Consider the following 20,777-nt stretch of genomic DNA (forward strand, 5'->3'; position numbering starts at 1 on the left):
TACAGATTCTTACCCGGAGTTATTTTTAAGGTGCATTAAAGAATGACTAGATGCATCTTTTCACTACAGATACTTAATTTGATGTAAAATAAAGTGTCCTGAGCTCTCAGATTCAAGTACAGTGGAAGGTGTATCTTAGTTTAGGATTTTTAATTCCTGCTGCATTTACTGTACATCTTTTTTTGTTTTCTTTTGGCTGATAGCAGTTGTGGAATTAGTAAAACATCACCATGGAGACCACTAGTAATTTAGTAGACCTGAAAACACTGGAAATCTTTACAATACTTTCTCCAACAGCTTCTATTCTGTTGTTTTCAGCTGGAGTCACATTATAGCCAGATGCAAACCTGCCCCATTGAAATTAATTACAAAACTATCATTTAAATTCAAATAGCCATGGGCTCACTTTGGGTTTGTGTACACTTACTTTGAGGGCAAGATTTCACTTTTCAGTCTTTGCACGCTAACAACATCCAACTGTTGTAGCTTTTGTAGTTTTGACATTATGTTTGTGCTTAATACTACATATTCATCTCCATTGGCCTTTACACATACTATTAGGGTATGCAGACGCATACACACATGCGCATACATACACTCTGTGCTATGTAAAAGGCACATATAAATGACACTGATAATTTCCTCTAAGCTCATTTTCTCCAATTACGCTTCATCTGCAATTTTTGATGTATTTCACAGATACAAGTGCAGGGTGTTAGACAGCCCTTCACCACAGGCAATTATTTACTCACAATGGAAGTACCAAGGTTGCAGCCACTTCGAAGCTAACTTGTTATCTGATGACAGCTTTCTTGTGCTTTATCCACAAGAAGGTCCTTTGTACTGTTTTCAAAAAGTACGCCACCAGCGAGTATTTGACATTTTCTGTATTTAAGAAACTGGACCTTTCACACTTAATGTTAAAGCAAATCCCCCTCACATTCTTTGTCTCATTTATCTCATCTCCATACAGTCTGCATTCTAGGTTATATCTTCCAGTGTAGAGGACTGTTAGATGAGAAAAGCCATGTACTCTAATACTTAAGAAAACAATGTGACATGCAAAAGCGTAGTTGCTATTTATGTTTCTCAGTCTTTTTGTCCAAATGAATCATCAATTCTTGAATAGTAGCCTACGTCAAGAGGCAGGGAACCTGTTTAAAGATGATTGTAGAAATTAAACAAAAGAATTCCCCAGATTCCCACCCTAAACATGTAAGAGCAGATCAGTGGACCTACTAATCCAGTATCCTGCTTCAGAAACTGGTACTAGAATCTGCAGAGTAATTGCAAATAATATTGCTGAATATAACCAAAAGGTGGCATTCTGCCAAGGTAAGGTAGTTAAAAGTTGATTCATCAGTAATACGTCTTTAAGAATAATAAATGGAGATTAATACCATCAGGATCTCATGCTATTCAACACCAGTTAGAGCAAGAACAGTTGTCAGAGGGAGGATGCTCTCCCTAGGTTAGAAAGAAGTTTTGTGTCCATTCCTCGCCAGCCTCTATAAACAGACTCATAACAAAACAGCATGTCAGGGAAAACCCTGAACAAATAACTGTGGCACAGAAAGTAGAGAAGTTATTTAGTAAACACTCTTTTATCTTAGACTAGTCGCTGAATAAAAACAAAACAGCATGTCATCAGCAAAACACATGCAAATACTGCTACTGTTTTCTGGATTAAGGTAAAATAGAGTCTTTCCTGATTTACAGTTCTACAGCATTTTTCCACAGAAGTAGTTTTACAGACTGTAAAGGGAAGCATCAATATGGGTAGATAGAAGCTGCAATATATTTTCTATGGAACAGGTGCAAAGAGAGCAAGTATTGGTCCTGTAGTATGTTGGATTTGCAGTGAAATGGAAATCTTGCAGTCATGAGCATCAGATAATTTTTTGCAGTCTTGATTCTTGCTGGAAAGCATGAAGAAAAGACACCACAGACTTCATAAGGATCTGTGGGGGTTTTTTTCTTCCTGACAGGTAAAAGGCCATCATATTGGTTACTAGTTCCTAATATGTCAAAGACTAACTGAATTCCTTTCCAACACCCAAAACTTGGCAAGGAAGGAAACTGTTTTTATGAACTCACTTCAAGAATTAATATTAGAGAATATTTCCCCTCAGCAAATTGAAATGAAATAAATTGCATTTGTCCTCCTTAGAAATTCAATTATCATTTGAGGTTAGGACTGTGATGGCAAGTCACAGAAAAAAAAAACACCTGAGAGGGGTGAAAAGAGGAAGATGAGATTGATTTTGTGTTTTACTTTTGAAAAATCAGCAGCAGTTCCTCTAATTCTAACACAAATGCAGAAACACAAAAGGTCTATTAGTTCATTGCAATTTTAAAGACAACTAGATTACATTGATAACATTACTATTTTTCTTTGACCAGAAAGAGAACAGTCATGTTTTAAAGCATCTAAGTCTCCTTTGTTAGCTGAAATTGGCTTTGGCAAAGCCACAAATTGTTTCTTTCTTTTGGTTATTTTTTTAACCATTGTTCCATATAGCTCTTAACTGTCAGTGCATAATGTCCCTGCTTCCACCTGACTGGTGATTTACTACCCCAGTAAGATACCTTCCATGAAAGTATCTTTCAAGTTGTTCGGAACAGGTCATAAGCTTAAGCTTCATTTTTATTGATGTTATTATTATTTTGCAGCTGGTTTTATTCTTTTTCTTCTACACATAGTTTATTCTCTGATTTCAGCTTTATAAGAATACTAGCTTAATCCTAGACAGCACAGGCTGTTCATAGCCTCTTTGTTTTCCATTACCATAATTATCCCTCTATCAGCGAATGGAAGAGCCACCAATGTTCCCAAAAAATTTCCAAAATCATCCCTAAACACAGTGATTCTAGTACCACCATTAATTGCTGACCAGTCAAAAGTTCTTTATATCCCTTCAAACAATTTTCCAACTACAGTCTGTTATGCCCCATCTTGAGCAGAACCCTTCCTTAACACTTACAGAATAATACAGTACTGCCAAAGTAAATGTAGAGAGCTTTAACTGCAGTAATCCCTGAGCACATTATCTTGATACAGCAGAGCACTGACGATTCTCCTTCCTTTGTGCCTGCAACATCTCAGTTCAGGAATTTAAGATAAATAAGCACTCTGAAAATGGTTATTTCTAGTTTGTGAACCAAATAACAACTTAGATGACAAGCTGTAGGAGCAACAGCATCGTCCTCTCTGTTTTGGCGATACCTTCCATTAAGGTGTCATTCTTGGGTTATTTTTAGGTACAACTTAATGCCTGATGTACAATAGCAAAAGTTGGTTGTGCTGCAGGAAAGGGACATAGTGATCTGAAGATGTTCCCTCTCTTACAAACTGATCCATGTTTGAAAAAACCCAGTTTGCAGAAACCCTCTTTCCTAGGCAACTTAGCAAGACCAATGATAGAATAATCAATTTTTCTACAGCTACATCCAAAGTCTATTGAAGGCAACATATAAATTCTCATGAGGCTCTGAATCTGGCTATACTCCCACAAGTGCACACCAAAGTTTCTACTGCTCTCCACGCCTTACACATATAAGAAATTAGTATATTGAGTCCTAGATTTTGAACAGAGTCACTTACTTGTCCATTAATTGGTAAAATCGACTAACAAAGTTCTTTCTGAGGGTTAATTTGAATCCTGTAATTAATGATGTTGACAGATTCATTGTAAATACAAACTGAACTAGGCTTCCATTCACCCCTGAGGTCAAACCTTTTTAGAAGTTCTGAATTATTTACGTTTTAAGTCTTTGTCCCTCTGATTTTCGTTGTTCCAAGTAGTTTCGAACAAGAAAAAAATTCTAATATAGCTGCTTAGTTTTCAACATTTTTGGTTTAACTTCTTTTGTCCAGCAAAGCCATTCAAGACCTATAGCATTTTTAAAATAGAAAGGATTTGCCTTGATGTCTGGGGCAACATTGTTTCTTTACTGTTGCTAGTCAGAAGTGTATTCTATGCCACTGGTTTATCCAGCTTCTCCCAAACTGAACTTTGGCGGTGGTGCGTAGATTATGCCAGAAAGAATAATCCATACTGTGTAAATGCAAAATATTGCTGGCCTTTCCTCTCCCTTGGTGCTGCTACTGTTTTCTTTATTTATTTTTCCTTTTACTTTCCCAGTTCCTCCTCAGGCCTTACAAACCTTTTAAACCTCCCAGCTCTACAGGGAAATAGAAGGTTATTGTGTGCCTTCCATAAATCTGTTGGGGTGAAATTCATTGAATTCAGTAGCAAAGCCTACCGATAAAAAAGGCCAGAATTTTGCCCCAGGACATAAAAGATCTTGTAAGAATCTCTCTCTGCTACTGTGTTTGTAAGTTTACAGGCAAATATGCTTGGATATCAAAATTAGCACCATAAACAAGTTTATATTCTCTCATGAATTTGAGTTTCTTTTGCTGATTCTTTCATCTAAGCATGTTATGCTAGAAATGAGCATTATATCACTATGTTGTGAAGATTCATTATAGCTGTATAAAGGATTTCAGACAAGAGGTTCAAATTCAAACCTTCTTTTTCTGATTTTGAAACCTCTAATCAAAAGAGAAAGATTAAATTAAGCAATTAGGCTATAATAAAAGCTTCTACAATCTCAGAAAAATTATGGTAGTCTGAATCCTCACTGCATTTTAATTCAAAAATAGTTAGGCAAAAGCAATTTTCATCAACTATTGATTTATCAATATCCTTGACTTCATGGAACATTTTTGACGGCTGTGTTCTAATTAAATAGCATTATTCAAATACAATAAATTTTATAACCATCACTTAACATTGACTGCTTGGGATTTTAGTAGCTCTCTGTCACCTTCAAATCTCTCTTAAAAAGTATAATCAATTTTATTGAAACTCTCACTATTTTGATGTCATGCAAGAATATATCAGTGTAAGATGTAATCCCTAGACAGGTGACGTTCCTCCGTGTTGCTAGCAAAATCAATGCAACTAGAGAAGGTTTGCAGGTACCCGCAAGAGGTGGATGACATTCCTTCAGCAGGTATTAAATCAAGTGAAAGAATGTAATATTGCCATCAGTGAGTAAAATTCACTGAATTTTGCTGGAAATAAGTTGTGGATATAATTCAGCTTTTACCCAATACCCTCGTACTAACATTATTCCCTTGAGATGAAAGAATGCTGTTTGTAATTCTGCTCTTACCCAGTACTCTCATACTAAGTTTATTCCCCTGAGATGAAAAATGCTGTTTAAAATATTAGGATTTGAGAAATCTAACGTTTCCATCTCCCCAGCCACAAGGGGACTGTGGCATAGAATATGTTAATTTTCTCCTTTTGATGCTCCTTTAAAGAATTCTATTTTTACTGCAGCTGAGATTGGAACTGAGTGTGTCCCATCTTCCAGGTGCACTAATTACTTACCTAGATAATATCTCTAAGACTCAGTGACAATTTAAGTAGTTCTCTAAAATGGGTCAAGTTGCAAAACCCATTTTGGTGTAGCTTGTTTTCTAATTGGCTTGAACTTAATTGTGGAGGTGGAGGGAGGGAAGGAAGGAGGAGAAAAAAGAAAGTGCTTTCCTTATCTCGCTCAAAAGATAAAACTAATGCAGTTTTTATGTCATATAGAATTTTTCACTTGAGTTAAAATAAAACATCTGTATAAGATAAACTTATTGGTTACAGCAAGGCTTAAGGTGTAGATAACCTGGATTGATTCCTTCCTCTGCCACTGAGAACTGAACTGCAAGCGCTACTTTCCAGAAGAATGTCCCAACTTAAAACTCATTTTTTGCACATCCCTCTTAGTACTCACAGTAGCTGAGAGTAATAGAAGAACTAAGCATATTTGGTGAATGATGTGGTTTTAAATACATAAATCTTACGTCAATTTTAATAGACATTTTTAATATAAATCTTTTGTAACATCCACTTTTTACAGAGAAAGTAACCAAAGCAAAGCAAATACCAGTTTCAGTAACTCACTGAGCTAAACACCTAAACCAAGTGCCTGGATTGGTTCTGAACGGTGGTCTTGTAATTAATACTCTACTCTGCAATGTGTTGACACTGGTGATTTATTACAACTCTTTCTCTAAAGCTATAAGCAGATTTATAGACTTTGTGGAGAGGTAGAAATGGCACATTACAAATGAGGTTTTTTAGTTTTATACAGAAAAAATGTCTTATTACTATGTGTATATTAAAATGGTTTCTAGTATAATTTTCTGGTAGCCTTGGGGAAACTAATGGCAGCATATGAGCACTTTAATGCCAATTTCATTTAGAGTAGAAAGAGGTTAGTTGTCTGTGCGGGAGGCAAGGGAAGGGAATTCATGGTTATAGACAAAATACTTCCAAGGACCTAATATCTAAGATTCTAATCCTAACTTGTTTCTTTTTTTCTTTTTTTTTTTTTTTCATGTGCAAGTAATCCCACTTGCAAGTACATATATTCAAAATAAGGGAAATTTTTGAGTGGCATTTAAGCAGACCCTGGACCATAGCATGGACCTGGCTTATGGCCACTCCGACAAAAACGGATGTTTTTCAGAGGCTAATGTGTATGATGCAGCTCTTCTTGGAATTCCTTGGGTGCCCCAGGAAATTACAAATTCCCAATGAAATCCAATTCCTCCTATTCTTCTGCTTCTCATAATTTTTAAAATAGTGACAGAAACATTTGTGTGAAAGTCATGACAATTTGGGAAAATGCTTCTATGGAAGCTGTTTCTTAACATGGCTTTCAGAAGATCTCTTTAGAATAAATTGTTTTGTTTTGATGGGATTTATGCTGCACAGCACTGACAGTTAAGTGCTTAATGGAGTATCTCCATGGGCTCTGTATTACTGTTGAACAACGCACAGAAGATGAAGAAACACTAAATAAAACACCCTGCTGAATACAGGCATAAAAGTGAAGTCTGGAGGACAGTGGATAGGTTTTACATTACATCTACAAGTGTCATGTTCCAGGAAAAGGCATTCAGATATCACTTCTTTTATGACAATAACTAGTTCTGAAGCAGTTCATATTTTTAAATTTTTTTTTTTTTGTTAACTCAGGGTGAGAAATTTGAATAACTTGCACTCCATGAATAAATGTGTCATATGAGTGATATACTTTTAGAAAAGAGGAGCAAACTATATGGGGAATACAGAAGACTGAATGAAGCTAACGAGCTAGTTTTACCATTCTTAGGAGCTGAGTCTTTCATAAGAGACCATATCATGGCTGTGCCTGGAATAGGAAGGAGCCTAGTCTTAATTAGCTATTGAAATAGCACCTGGATTTTTGCTGTACAAAGGAAGGAAACTAGTCTGGATTCAATCTTCTAGCAAGTAGGCAGTGCTATGATAGTGGAAGATCAAAATAGGAAGAAACTAGAGATAAGAGGGGGGAAAAAGCCAGCACAGTTCAGCACCAAAATTCACAGAAGAAAAATGGGATTTGGATTGTGTTTGCTCTTGCAAACCAACCAGTTCATGTCCAGCAATATGATTCAAGAAGTGCAGTAGATTACGGTGTTGCATGTATCTGACATAGATGACATGGCTAAAAAGTGTTATGTACACTGTAAGTATAGGCTAAGAAAACTAGGTGACACAGGAAACATTGGCCCAGTGAGCGAAGGAAGTATATATTGTTCATGTTGATTGGAAACACGTAGTCAAGAACTAGGGATTTTTCTTTTTAAGAATCACTTACTGAAATGATTCTGGAGTTTTGATGCTGCATTGAAGTAAGAAGAAACAGGATGCATGTAGCCAGAAAAGGAGCTAAAGTTATAAGGAAATGTAAAAGATGCACTAAACTGAATTTACAAGAAATACATGAAGACTGTATCTTGACCAGATTGCTGGGAGACAAGGGGTGAGAAGTTTAAAAGCACTAATGTCATGAAAGCACTTCAGGCAAGAGTAAAAGCTGGAATTTACTAGTGAAGATTATTGAGAAAGAGTATACAGCAAAAGCAATGATGTAGCAAAATCTGGTTTCCTTCAAAAAATGTATGACAACAAAAAGTTTGGAAAATAAAAGAGAGAAACTTCAGTTTCAGAAACTGTGTTTCTAAAATGCATCAATAGTAGATCTACTTTACATTTCTTTAAGTCTTGAATAGGATTTTGTAAATGATGAGTGAAATATCATTCAGCTTTAAAACCACTGGAGCACCTTTATCTTATCCCAACAACTAAAGTGTGCAGTTGTGGCTCCTCATAGCAGTACCTTTCCCTCAAAAGATTTTTATACATACACAAATACAGATTTTTTTTTTTCTTACATATATGTATGTAGATCCTGTCATGACACTCCTGATACATGGTTTAAAGCATTAGGAAAATGTGTCAAATGACATTCCCACAAAGAAGTGGGATCATGTTTGGTCCCAAAATGGAAACACAAATTTCTATAGGTCACAGGATCCCATACTTTGAGGGTTTTTGACAACTGGTTTCTCTCACTTAAATTTAATTTAAATAATTTAAGTCTACTAACTTGCAAATATTTCCTGTGTTTGTTTTCATGTTGTTCAGCATTGCAGCACAAAATGGGGGCTATGGAATGTGTGCTTGGGATAATTGATGGTGCTGCCATGGGGTCCGAAATACCTTCCCATATACTACTGGGTTTTGTGCCATTTTGCCTCTGAAATTTGTTTTAAATAATGATTCTGACAGCTCTCATTTTTCCTTTGTTAGATCCTAGTGACTGTTATTGGATATTTATTTTTAGAAGCACAAACATATTACAAAGAATACATAAGCCCATTGAGGATTAATAAAATATCTCCATAGTAACATTCTGGATAGTGATGTATGCCTGGTTGTAGACAGATTGACAAATTTCGGCCCTAATTCTGCATCAGGATTTGTTAGCATAGTCTCCTGAGCCCAAAAGTGACTTTAGAAGTGAAAAGACCTCTTTTTCTCTCCTGTGTAGTTATTTGGCAGCAATGACTGGTTTTTTCCAGATGTGGATAAATATGAAAATTTATTTTATTAGTTTTAACTAATCAGCTGCAAATGCAATCAGGAACATCCCCTCAAGGCAAATTAATATTTTGACTTTGCTTGTTTTTTCACGGAAGAAATCCTACCATAATCATGTATTTTAGGCTTATTTTACAATATGTTTAAATGATATTTTAAATAGTTTAGTTTGAAATGAGTAACTGATGTCGATGTCCATATAGTACAATAAAAGTTTTCATCTGCAGGATAATATTCGTGGTAATAAAAAAAAGTCGTGTTATATTTTAAAGGCACAGGTTCTTAAAAATCCATTTAAGTTTTTTTTTTTTTCTCTCTTGGCATGACTGTACCCATACCCAGTACTGCATTATGCATAGCCACTTGTGTAATCAAGAGCCATTTCCCAGGCTTACCTATGTAAACATGAGAGAAGTTAAATTCCCTCAGCTTCCTTACAGTTTGCATTGAAGCTTGTATAACTTATTTGCTGTTTATGTATTTTATCAGTTGTCTATGTCAAGCTTTCATCCACAAATCAGAGAAAAATATGCAAGCAACTATGATTTTTAAAGCTAAAAGACACCACGTATACTGTATAGCAAATTAGATGGTTTTAAAATCCAACCTTGAAATAGGTGCGATTTCTGCTCCTTTCGTCTAAACAGTTCTGTATTCCAAGGGAACCTGGTGATAAACAGTAGTTAGTTACAGACATGAGTCATAATTATGTTCTTTCTCTCTCTCTCGTTTAAGTTGTTCGAGTTCATGAATTTTTTGGCTGAGAATGTCATCTTCTGTTACATGGGACTCGCACTATTCACGTTTCAAAATCATATCTTCAATCCTCTTTTTATATTTGGTGCATTTGTATCCTTTGCTTTAAAGAAGTATATATCTATGTACATACATATATTTTTTTATATATATAAAGAACGTGTGCTCCATGTGAACAAAAATGTCAACAAGCAAACCAATTGGTTCCTTAAATACTAAAAATCAGTTTTTTGTCAAGTCCAAAGGCAATCATCTTTATTACGTGTATCTCAGTAAGTGGCTCAATGCATGTAAGCACATTGTCTTTTGACAATTGCTGTTTTGCAGATCTGCTACAAGGCTTGAAAAGCTTTATACCAGCTGGGGGACTTCTACCACTGGTTTACAAGTGGGGTGGGAAATTGGGATGAGTACTGGGACACATCTGTGGGGGCAGGCGCAGGCACGCAAAATCTTTTTGCCTGTCCAGAGCCAGTGCAGGTCCACAAACTCTGGACTGCGGACAGATATGTGCCATAAGCAGAACTTCTCCAAAGCTACTTAAATGATATTAAGTCCTTGAAAAGCAAACAGCTCTGCATTGCTCAGATCTTTCCTTCTTTGTATTTGATATCTCTACTGTACATGGATTTATTTACACCATCAGGTGCCTAAGAGGCTGGCAAGAAGGAGTCTGTGTCTTTAATTCTGCCGTGGTTTTTCAACAAATCTGTCGCTTAAACTGTACAGTGGTATCAATTCTTTTCACACTGACAATTTACACGATTTTTTTGGCTGAGAGCAGCACCCCTTGCTTATCACTTTTTGGTGAACTGTAACAGCTTTCAAAGTTGGGATCATACTGTTTACTTGGAGTAATTTTTATATGTAATTTCCAAATGAATAATAAGAACTGCATCACAGCTCCCTTGGCTACAGATTGGGTTAGATGGCAGAGGGGACCCCAAGAGCCTCTTGCACACCACCACCACCACACGGCAAGTGCAATACTACGTCCTACACTCCTAGCACAGGAGGACAGCTGAACGTGAGAGCCGCACTCGGCACCCAGGATGGGGGCTGTGCTGCAGAGCACTGCAGGCACCTGGCTCTGTCGTTTCCTCCAAGAGCCAAGAGACTGCAACAGGGTTGCGCTGGACGGCTGGAGCACAGAGCATGTGAAGCAACCACTGCATTAGCATGTTCTCCCAAGTCCTTAGGAGCTTTAAGCAGCTCTTGGCCCAGCAGATGCGATACATACAGACATTGCCACTCAAGTACTTCATCTGTTCTACAGTCCGCAGCATGGCTCAGACTGAGTGTCATAATTGAGCTGTAAGAGTCACAAGACAAGGGGAGAACGGAACCTGCTAAAAGCATTTATAAGGATCTTTGATTATCTTTTTTTTAAAACTGAAATAGCCTCATGTTTCTAATTAAGGCAACTTTTGTGATCATTCCACAGAGGAGTAATAAAGAACTCCTTTCAAAAAATCTCCAAAGAAAAACAAAAAAAAAAGCAGAGTGATGGATATAGACAATACGAATTGTCAGGGAATAAGAAAGTAATCATGTCCAAAAGCACATTTATTCTTTGCAAATTGCTGCTCAAGGAGATAATGCCATCTCTGCAATTGATGGCGGGCATTTTACTGAAGGACTGAAGATGAAGTCACATGTGATACAAATGTGATGAGTAAAAGTAGAGTGATTGAAGTGGGATATATAATGATGAATACATAACCAGGATGTCTGGGGAAGACAATCTCTGCCACTGCACAGTTTTATAATGAAATTGGAACCAGAAGGATCTGACATGTAAAATATGAAGGAAGATAATCTCATATTCATTTTAATTACACTTTTAAAATAACTTTGGAGAAATACTGGGTTTAAGTTCACTCTCATTTTGTCAGTAGTTCCTCCACCATTTTCCTCAACATCTTACATTTTAGGTGGCAGTTTTTGTAGCAAGAGCTTGCAACATATACCCACTTTCTTTCCTTTTGAATTTGGGTCGAAAACAAAAGATTCCCAGGAACTTCCAACACATGATGATGTTTTCAGGTAAGTGCTATTTTGGTATTTTTCCTGTCCACATTTAACAACTCTATCACTAGAAAAAGCCACATCTATCACAAAGAAGTCATTATCTTAAAACTCAAGATAGTCTCTTCAAAGCTACTGAAGCAAATGGATGTATTGTCATCAACTTCACTGTGCTTTGGACCTATTTTAATTAACCTTTTGGAAACCTACCACCCAGGAAGCCAGTCTTTCAACCCATTGTCCCCCATCTGTCTACAATTCCATGGCAATTTGGGAATACCATGTTTTTTATGTTGTATTGGTTTAGAGGCACCTGTAGTATACCTGACAGTATGCTTACATACCGGCAAATAAATACCCAACTTTGAAGGTGTTAGTACTGATACTCAGATCAGACATGGTCTTTGGCAATTCCTTTAACTTCAGGAACAGCTTTACTTTGAAACATGAGACTAGGAGACTTTAACTACACAGACCTTTTCATATGTATTCATATGTATTCCAGCCTGATATTTGAGTATTTTCCAAATTCAGATTTTATTTATTTTTATCTCTGGTTAACATTGTAGAATAAAAAAAAAAATCCAGAAGAGGGAGCCATGTTCTACTCTGATTTGTGCATCATCCCCTGAACTGTTAAAGTTCTCAGCTGGATTAGGTATTTTTGGACTTGCACAAGCTAGAAATACCTCCACTTGACCTTCTGATGCTAGTTAGGAAAAACTCACTTATAAGCTAAGAATATTTGTTCAGTAAAAGACAGAAACACAGATCCCCTCATGTCATTTATGAAATAATTTTCTAAAATTCGAAAGTCAGGACTTTTTTTTTTCCTTTTCATTTTCCTGCTTTTTATACAAAAACCTATTCCAAATTTTTATGGATAACAGTTCTTGATTGACAGCCTTGATATACACTGATCTATTTAGCCAGATAACAAGTAAAATACAGTGTGCCACATGTCAAGCTTCCACATCAGGGTGCCTCATTTAAGCCTATGTAATTCCATCTCTCTAGAGAGCAACACAGTAGTTCATTTCTATATCCATTCAATCCTTCTGCTAAAAGCTGCCATTGGAAATGTCAGTTAATACCAGATGGATTGTAGTGAGTGATGATGACATACATCCACATTAGGAACCGGCTTTCAGACTGCCTGCTCACCTACAATTGTTAGCCATGTAAGATGTATATGTAGATCACTCTAGTAGAGCTAGCAGGTGGCCAACTAGACAACAGCATGAAAAAATGGCTCCGTATCATTACTTATCTAGTTTCTGGGCTCCATTTTTGCTTTTATTTTTCATCAGATAAAGTATAGAATTAAAAATCTTCTAAAATATATCTTATTCTTCAACTTTTCTGTCCTCATTTTCTCCAGTCAAATTTCATTCTCCACAGAACTAGGAGCAAAAAGTAGCCTGCAGCCAACAACTGAACGTGAGAACTCACACTCACACATTAGCTTTCCAGTACAATCTGGCAGCTGAGAACTGAAAATAGTAGTATTGAAAACTTCTAAAATGCAAATGTTAAAATACTCAGAAAAGTAATTTTTAACTGTTTTCAAAGAAACACTGTATTTTGTAGAGAAAAATGTCTTTACAGCATTATAAAAAAGTAAATAGCGTCATCTGCAAGTAGAGCAATAAAGAGTGACTGCGTCACACACTGCCAGCAGCTTCACGCTTCACAGAACACTTAGGATATGTGGATTTTCTGTGTCATTGTACTTTTTAATATGCACTAAGATTTGTGCTTATTTACCAATAACATTATTTAGTATAAACTGATCATACTGTATATAGTGATAAACAGAGGAGACAATGACTGCCGGACGAGAGGCACATTTCTGATAAGTGTAAACAGGCATTGAATCTGAATTTGGAGGAAGGTGCTTACTGCCTACACAAGATCAGCAGCAATATTCTGATATAGCATCAGGTTCTAGTCAATCACAGGGAAAACTGGGCTTCACTCACCACAGCGTCACACACTCAGATGTAGAAAACAACGAATCTGGGGTTAGTTTTGTTTTCCATCTTACCATTACCAAATGCACTAAATGTTTACTGCTTGCTTTACTGAGTTTTACTGCCATAATCACCATGAATATCAAACTCTGAAAAAAGCAATTAAGGTCAGGCAAGTACATAGCCAATTAACATTTGAGTATACCTTACTCTGCAAAGAATTCTACTGAAGCCATTAAGTTCTACTTTTTCAGGAGTATTAATACATTCAAGAAAAGGTGGAAGAGTTAGGCTTGGAAGTAGATTATGTAGTGTTTTGATTTATTATATTCTTCATCTGCTTCTGCCACTCCTCTAACAACACATTACAGAGGGTGGATTTTAAACCTGCTGCCACTGACCATTTTCAGCGAATGTAATTACAGTCTGGTACTTCCTTGCAGAAATGGCTTTGTGGTATTCTCTGGATAAACTGTCCATCTTAGAATCTTCTATACCAAATAATTCACATTCTAGCTATGTAATCTTAAAGAGCTTTAGAGTTCTACTCCAAAAATAGCTGCATTTAGCAGTTGATTAAATGATTCTGCATATACCATCAGTGCCTTACAAGAGGTTTAATTATTAGATTTAATCTCTCGAAAGATGCAGAGTACTTTTTGGATATACAATACTGGTATTGTATACATGTAATGGCTTTGCTCTCTACATTTATTTTCTGGATTTTATTTTTTTTTTAAAACAAAGTAAATTTAAACAGATAAATTAAAAGCATTGGAAAATGCAGAGTATTATTTCTATTATGCATCCTGAGTGCTAGAGTCACTAGCAGGCTTTTTCCCCCCCTCTTTTTTAAATGTGTCATTCTGTGAAGAAGACCTATTTAGTTAGCTTGTTACTACCTATGAGGCTTTTTTTAAACTCACTGTTAGCCGTTTTCTCTGCATTTGTAAGTTTTTGTTTATTCAGTCTCTGTAGGTGTCTAATTTTACAACTATTATATTTCAAGTACACCTAAGAGCTAAAAATCTACATTATTTCTGCATCCCCTTTTTAAATACTTAAAATCATCTTTTAAAAACTATTCATTGGTTTTAAGTCATAATTTTTCTGACTGTTCTTAGCATATTGAAAGATTTTAAAGAAATTTTAAAGACATTTTCTATTTTTTCAAGCAAGAAATGGGTATTCTATTTGGGTATAGATTTTAATGCCAGCCCTCTTTCTCACTTGCACCTGATTTCATGAGTAGTCCTACTGAAGTCAGAACAACAGAGGGAATAGATTTCTTTTTTAACATGCATAAAGTCCAGATTACTATTTAATTTGCAATTATTCAAGACAAAGAATTCAGTGGATATAAAACAAATGTGTGATTATTGTGTGAATATGAGAGTAGTTTCATTGTCCACTTTTGCAAAGTTGCTTACATTGCATTAAACACCATCCTTTCAATTAGCACAATTCAGCATTTTATAAATATTATCATGGTCTAAAAATTTGCTGTGCCCTTGGAATTGGGTTTGGGCTGAAATGAGTAAAATTCTGGTTTTCCATCACATTAAGTTCATCATTCTTGTCTTTTTTTTTTTTTTTTTAGGTTTACGTGGTGCAATAGCATTTGCATTGGCTATTCAAGACACAGAATCCCAACCCAAACAAATGATGTTTACAACAGCACTGCTTATTGTGTTTTTCACAGTCTGGGTATTTGGTGGGGGCACAACACCAATGCTCACATGGCTTCAGATCAGGTTAGTACTCTCTTTACAATATTAACCATCAAAATAGAATGCAATCACTATGGATCAATCACTGAATTGCTACAGCTTTCTAAGGCTTACTTGTATGCTTTTTAATAGAGTTTTACAAGCACAAAGGAAGTATTTGGCTACCTGGTAGAGGCTTCAGACCACAAGGAACAGGTTCTTCCCAAGTTCATTATGGGTTTGGACCTAGGTCAGACGCAGCCTTATTTCCTAAGAGTTTGTTTCACTACTATTCCTTTTAAACACTATGAGTAAATGTTAGCAGTGTCCTCCTCACTGTTGAAGAAAGCTGTAAAGGCAGATTTTGCCCTCATCTAAATGTGGGTGAGAAGGAATATTCTCATTAGATCTTGCGGACCAAATCAGTTTGGATTACTATAATAGGAGATTAAGGAATAACTTTGAGAATACAGTACAGGAAAAAGGAAGTGGGCAGTGGTCATGTGTCTAGTCTAAGGCCTTAGGTCACTAGATGTCCTGTCCTGGTCTAGCTCTCTAGGTATTTTTTAAATTAACATTCTCAAGTACTTTCACTAACGCAAGCAATTTAATTGGATGCAATGGCATTTCTTCTGCTAGTTAGTACTACCCAGAGGTGGGAAGGCCCACAAGATCACAAGTGAGGGCCTGACTCTCATATTAACTATTTATATCGTTCAATGCAAGCATGTGCTTCTTTCTTTACTCACCTGTACAATAGAGTTTACCAAAGTCACTGAAAGTAGACAGTCATTATTGGTCTGAAATGCTGTCCTGGTTATGGCTGGGGTGGAGTTAATTTTCTTCCTAGTAGCTGGCATAGTGCTGTGTTTTGGATTTAGTGGGAGAAGAATGCTGATAACACACTGATGTGTTAGTTGTTGCTAAGTACTGCTTATGCTAGTCAAGGACTTTTCAGCTTCCCATGCTCTGCCAGGTGCACAAGAAGCTGGGAGGGGGCACAGCCAAGACCGTTGATCCAAACTGACCAAAGGGCTATTCCATACCATATGATGCCATGCTCAGTCTATAAGCTGGGGGGAGTTGGCTGGGGGGCAGCGATCGCTGCTCGGGGAATGGCTGTGCGTCGGTCAGCGCATGGTGAGCAGTTGCATCACTTGTTTTTCCTGGGTTTTGTTTCTCTCTCTTGTTGTTCTCCTTTTCATCACAATTTTTATTTTTATTATTATTTTATTTCAATTACTAAACTGTTCTTATCTCAACCCACAAGTTTTCTTACTTTTGCCCTTCCGATTCTCTCCCCCATCCCACTGGAGGTGGGGGTGGGGGTGAGCGAGTGGCTGTGTGGTGTTTGGTTGTCAGCTGGGGCTAAACCACAACAAATGCTCATCTCTTTGGGGATCTCCTCTGAATCCCAGAAGAACTGCCAGGCAGATTTACCAATGAAATAATTAGGTTTTGTAACTGTGATATAGATTTTCTTACTGTAAAGCTATTAGGTTCACAATTCCCACTTAATTTCTTGACATCAGAACATACAGCTTCATAAATTATGAGTGTGTGGTCAAACTGAGATAAAACTTTAAATAGACATCTTTAATTACAAATGTATCTTGAGACTCTGATTTCTCTTTCTAGTGAATATATTTAACTGTCTTTATAATTTATTACACCTCAATATGGAATTTTGTCCTTAGCTACCAGCATTTGTCATTTTAGTCTTAAGTACTTTTGCTAAGTAATTGTATTCAAAGGTGGTGGTAACGCATGCCAGTTGATACTTGTATGGATTCTAGCAGACTTGGTTTTGCTGAGAGTTATGGGGCTGCTCCAAATTACACCACCTGGCTTGGTGTACTACCCCCAGTATGCTTGCAGCTGTGCCTGAATGGCAGTTCTGAGCTGCATCTAACTCCACATTTTTTTATATAAAATTAGAAGAAAGAGATTGTATTTTTCATGCTAGTTTGGAGTGTTCAGCTCACAAAGCCAAGGGAAACTGTATTATGAGTACAAAAATGGTATCATTGTTGTGTGAAGAGACTCATTGGAATGGGTTGGTTATGTCATCAATTACAGAAAAAAGGGATGAAGCCAGTGAAATGCTGCAACTATGTCTGTAAGTACAGAAGAGGGAGACTGGTCTCACACTAGCCCATAAGTATTCAATTGATGTGAACTTACATCAGGCACCATCCCAGGGCAGTGTGAAACCACTTCTGTGCCATTCCCCAGTGCTTTAGAGAACTAGATTTACCACTATTATTCAAATCCAAAGCACAGTGCTAGATCAGTTAATTTAAACAACTGGAAATAAAGTTATTCACATTATCAAAATTAAGTACTTACAGGAAATAAAAAATACATGAATGGCTGCTTTAAGGTCACAGTGACTACGCTGGATTTCCCTACATAACCTACAAGTTGCTCTATAGGTAAACCTTCTCAGGTGACAGGAACAGTCAAAAATAGAGTGATCAAGTGAATAACAGTCTAAAGCTGAGTGTGCTTTTTTTGCCAATTAACCATTTCATCATAAAATGATTATCCAGTAGGTAATCTATTTAATTGAACAGGAAGCATTCATATAATAAAGAGGAACATGTGATTTCTGAGACCATCTAGATGAACTGAATCTTATTCACATACATTTTAATTTGTGCCCAATCTAGCTGAGTGGAATAGCCTACAGTTCCTATCAGTCGTTCAGGAGATGCAATTCTTAATTCCACAAGGTTGATCAAGTTAGTCTTATACTAGAGATAAGTGCTTGAGTTTATATGTTACAGACCAACTTACCCACATTTTGGTTTTAAAAGATAAATAATCTACCATCCATTAAGTTGAAGATACATAAAGATAACATAAATTACAAAGAAGTAACACTAATATATTCACTGTTTGCTCTACCATAATGCATTACAGTGTTAGTCAAGGTAAAAGACAATGTTCAGGATCTGTACAGCCTTCTTATTGTATATTATTGTCTACATATTATACTGTGTTTCAATGATTTATTGTACTCTCCATAATTTACATTGTGAAATTCTCATAATGGTGACCAAGACTCCTCGTATATCAGCAGAGTATAAGGGAATAGAACAATGACTAATAGTCTTCTGAAAAATCAATCTTTGTTTCCATAATAACTGGAATTTCGGTAATCTTCCACCTCTCCTCACAGCAGCAGCATCACATCTGCTTTCCTTTTTTTTCAGTTAAAATTCAACTTAATGTAAATATAATCTGTCACTCTATTTTTAGAGAAAAGATGAAGATGTGTCCTCAGAGATAACTACCAGCTGATTTATTCCAGGAATATGTATGGCTTATACAACACTTGCCAATTGTTGCCAAAACATATAGGAAGATACATTATCAAAACTAACCATGTGCTACTGAAAAAGGCTCCATTTCCATCTCCCACTTAATGCAGCAATATCACCCAACTATCTCACAAGGTTGCAAAGGCCAGCTGTGCTGAGACCTGTTGTAAAAAGAAGCTTAAATGGATCCCAGGAGTTCACCCAAGTTTGTTAAGGTTCACAATTCTAGGTCCCTTCATTTAACAAACAAATTATATTGAAACATATGCTCCTACTTCAACTATAGCTTGAATCTAAGAAAGGTTCATAAAGCCTTGGAAATCTGACCTGCTAATGGCAGAATTTATATCTACATGTCTCTATATGCCAAAATACAGTTTTAAAAGAAATCCATACCAATCATTCTCATTATTTTACTAGTATATTTACCCATACAGAGTAGCATTCTGAGAGCAGAATTGGTTGCACCACGTTCTTAAATAATACATTGTCTTTTGGCTTATCTGAGAGTTATAACTAGAAAAAAATTGCCTTTACTCCCCATGTGAAAGGTCTACAATATACTGCTCTTGGCAGACAATGAATAAACCTGCATCAGTGTATGAAAATATCATGATACATCAACAGCGAAACAAAGATAGCCATTTAAGCATGAGTTCACAGTCAAATTGAAGTATTCAATAAATGTGCCTTCAGAGATGCTGAGTATTACCTGCTAATGCTTTTGGATATATGTCTCCCTTCATTCCCCATACTCTGATTAAAAATAGAGCTACATGTTACAGTAAATCTGCAATGAGAGGTTTGGGGATAAAGGATTCTCCTGACAGGCAGAGCAAAAATACAAAGCTGTTAATAAAACATGTCCTATAAAAGCATTGTGCTAGGTATTAGGTCCTGTTTGTTTATCATCACCTTCTGTGTAAATGTTTGTCAAGGGGTTTCCAGACTCTTTGTGCATCTCTGCAGCAGTTGTTCAGTGAACAAGGAGATTTTTATTCCATATTCTAAATAAATACTAAGCAGCATTGAATAGTAACTTTTAATACTGTGCCTATCTGGCCTTTAGTATGTATTTTAGAAACTGGCTGTCTATGTGCCTGACTGCCGTTACAAACATGCCATCTCTAGTTCACCTATAACTTCAGTTCCGAACTTCCAGCATTCTCTAAATACTAATGCCAGAGGCCTGGCATACCACATTTTGGGGGGATGACCAAGGCTGTCCAAACTCACATTCTCAGCAGGAGCATCTCCTCATTGCACTCTTCTTTCTATGAGAAAGCACCAACCCAGGAAATGAAATTAATCAAAACAAACTATTCTTCTAATATTCAACTCTTGCCTTCCCTAACTTCTAATTAACCCAAATTGTCAAATTCAATTCCAGAGGTTTCCCAGAGCTCTGCTTATTCTTTTCACTGTTCAGATTCCAGCTTTATAACTGCAAACAGCTATTTCTCTTTGCCCATCTAGGAGAAACTAAACCTAATAATATCAAGGTTATACACTTCCAAAACTTTCTTTGCATCGATGGAGCCAGAGGGTCTCTGATGGTGAACAGCAGCTGGTCATTCATTCACATTACACTGGCATACATACAGCATACCTTAATATAGTCAGTGATCTCTGAGAACACAAAATATAAAATGTATCAAGTGTAAAAAAATATAACTGAAAAAACAATCTAATGAATGTAACAAGGATAAGAGGAGAGGATCCTATAAATTATGAGTCCTCAGATCTGTTTGAAATGAGTACATAAGCAAAAGGGATATCATTGCTGTGAAGACTCTTTTCTGTTTCGTATGGGGAATGATGCTGACTGGCTAGGAGTAGGGTGCAGGTAAACCGGGAGCAATATTGTTATCAACATGAAAAAAAAAAACTCTGCCATTTGCAAGGGTCAAGCATGCAGTAACCTCCCGTCCAGATCTACAGCAATGAAGGGAAGAAAAAATCATTTACAGATTACATGTAAACATATCTCTATCACTGATATGAAGC

General features: G+C 36.5%; 1 protein-coding gene across 1 annotated transcript in view; it reads left to right on the forward strand.

Moving 5' to 3' along the window:
• The window catches only part of SLC9A9 (solute carrier family 9 member A9), a 215,758-nt gene that overhangs the window by 110,359 nt on the left and 84,622 nt on the right, over nt 1–20,777 (forward strand). The window contains exons 10-12 of the mRNA XM_075717165.1: nt 9,714–9,827; nt 11,669–11,780; nt 15,336–15,489. Coding sequence (XP_075573280.1) covers nt 9,714–9,827; nt 11,669–11,780; nt 15,336–15,489 — 380 coding nt within the window. The remainder of the gene's footprint in view (nt 1–9,713; nt 9,828–11,668; nt 11,781–15,335; nt 15,490–20,777) is intronic.

The sequence above is a fragment of the Pelecanus crispus genome, chromosome 9 (genome assembly GCF_030463565.1).
Source record: "Pelecanus crispus isolate bPelCri1 chromosome 9, bPelCri1.pri, whole genome shotgun sequence".
NCBI lineage: Eukaryota > Metazoa > Chordata > Aves > Pelecaniformes > Pelecanidae > Pelecanus > Pelecanus crispus.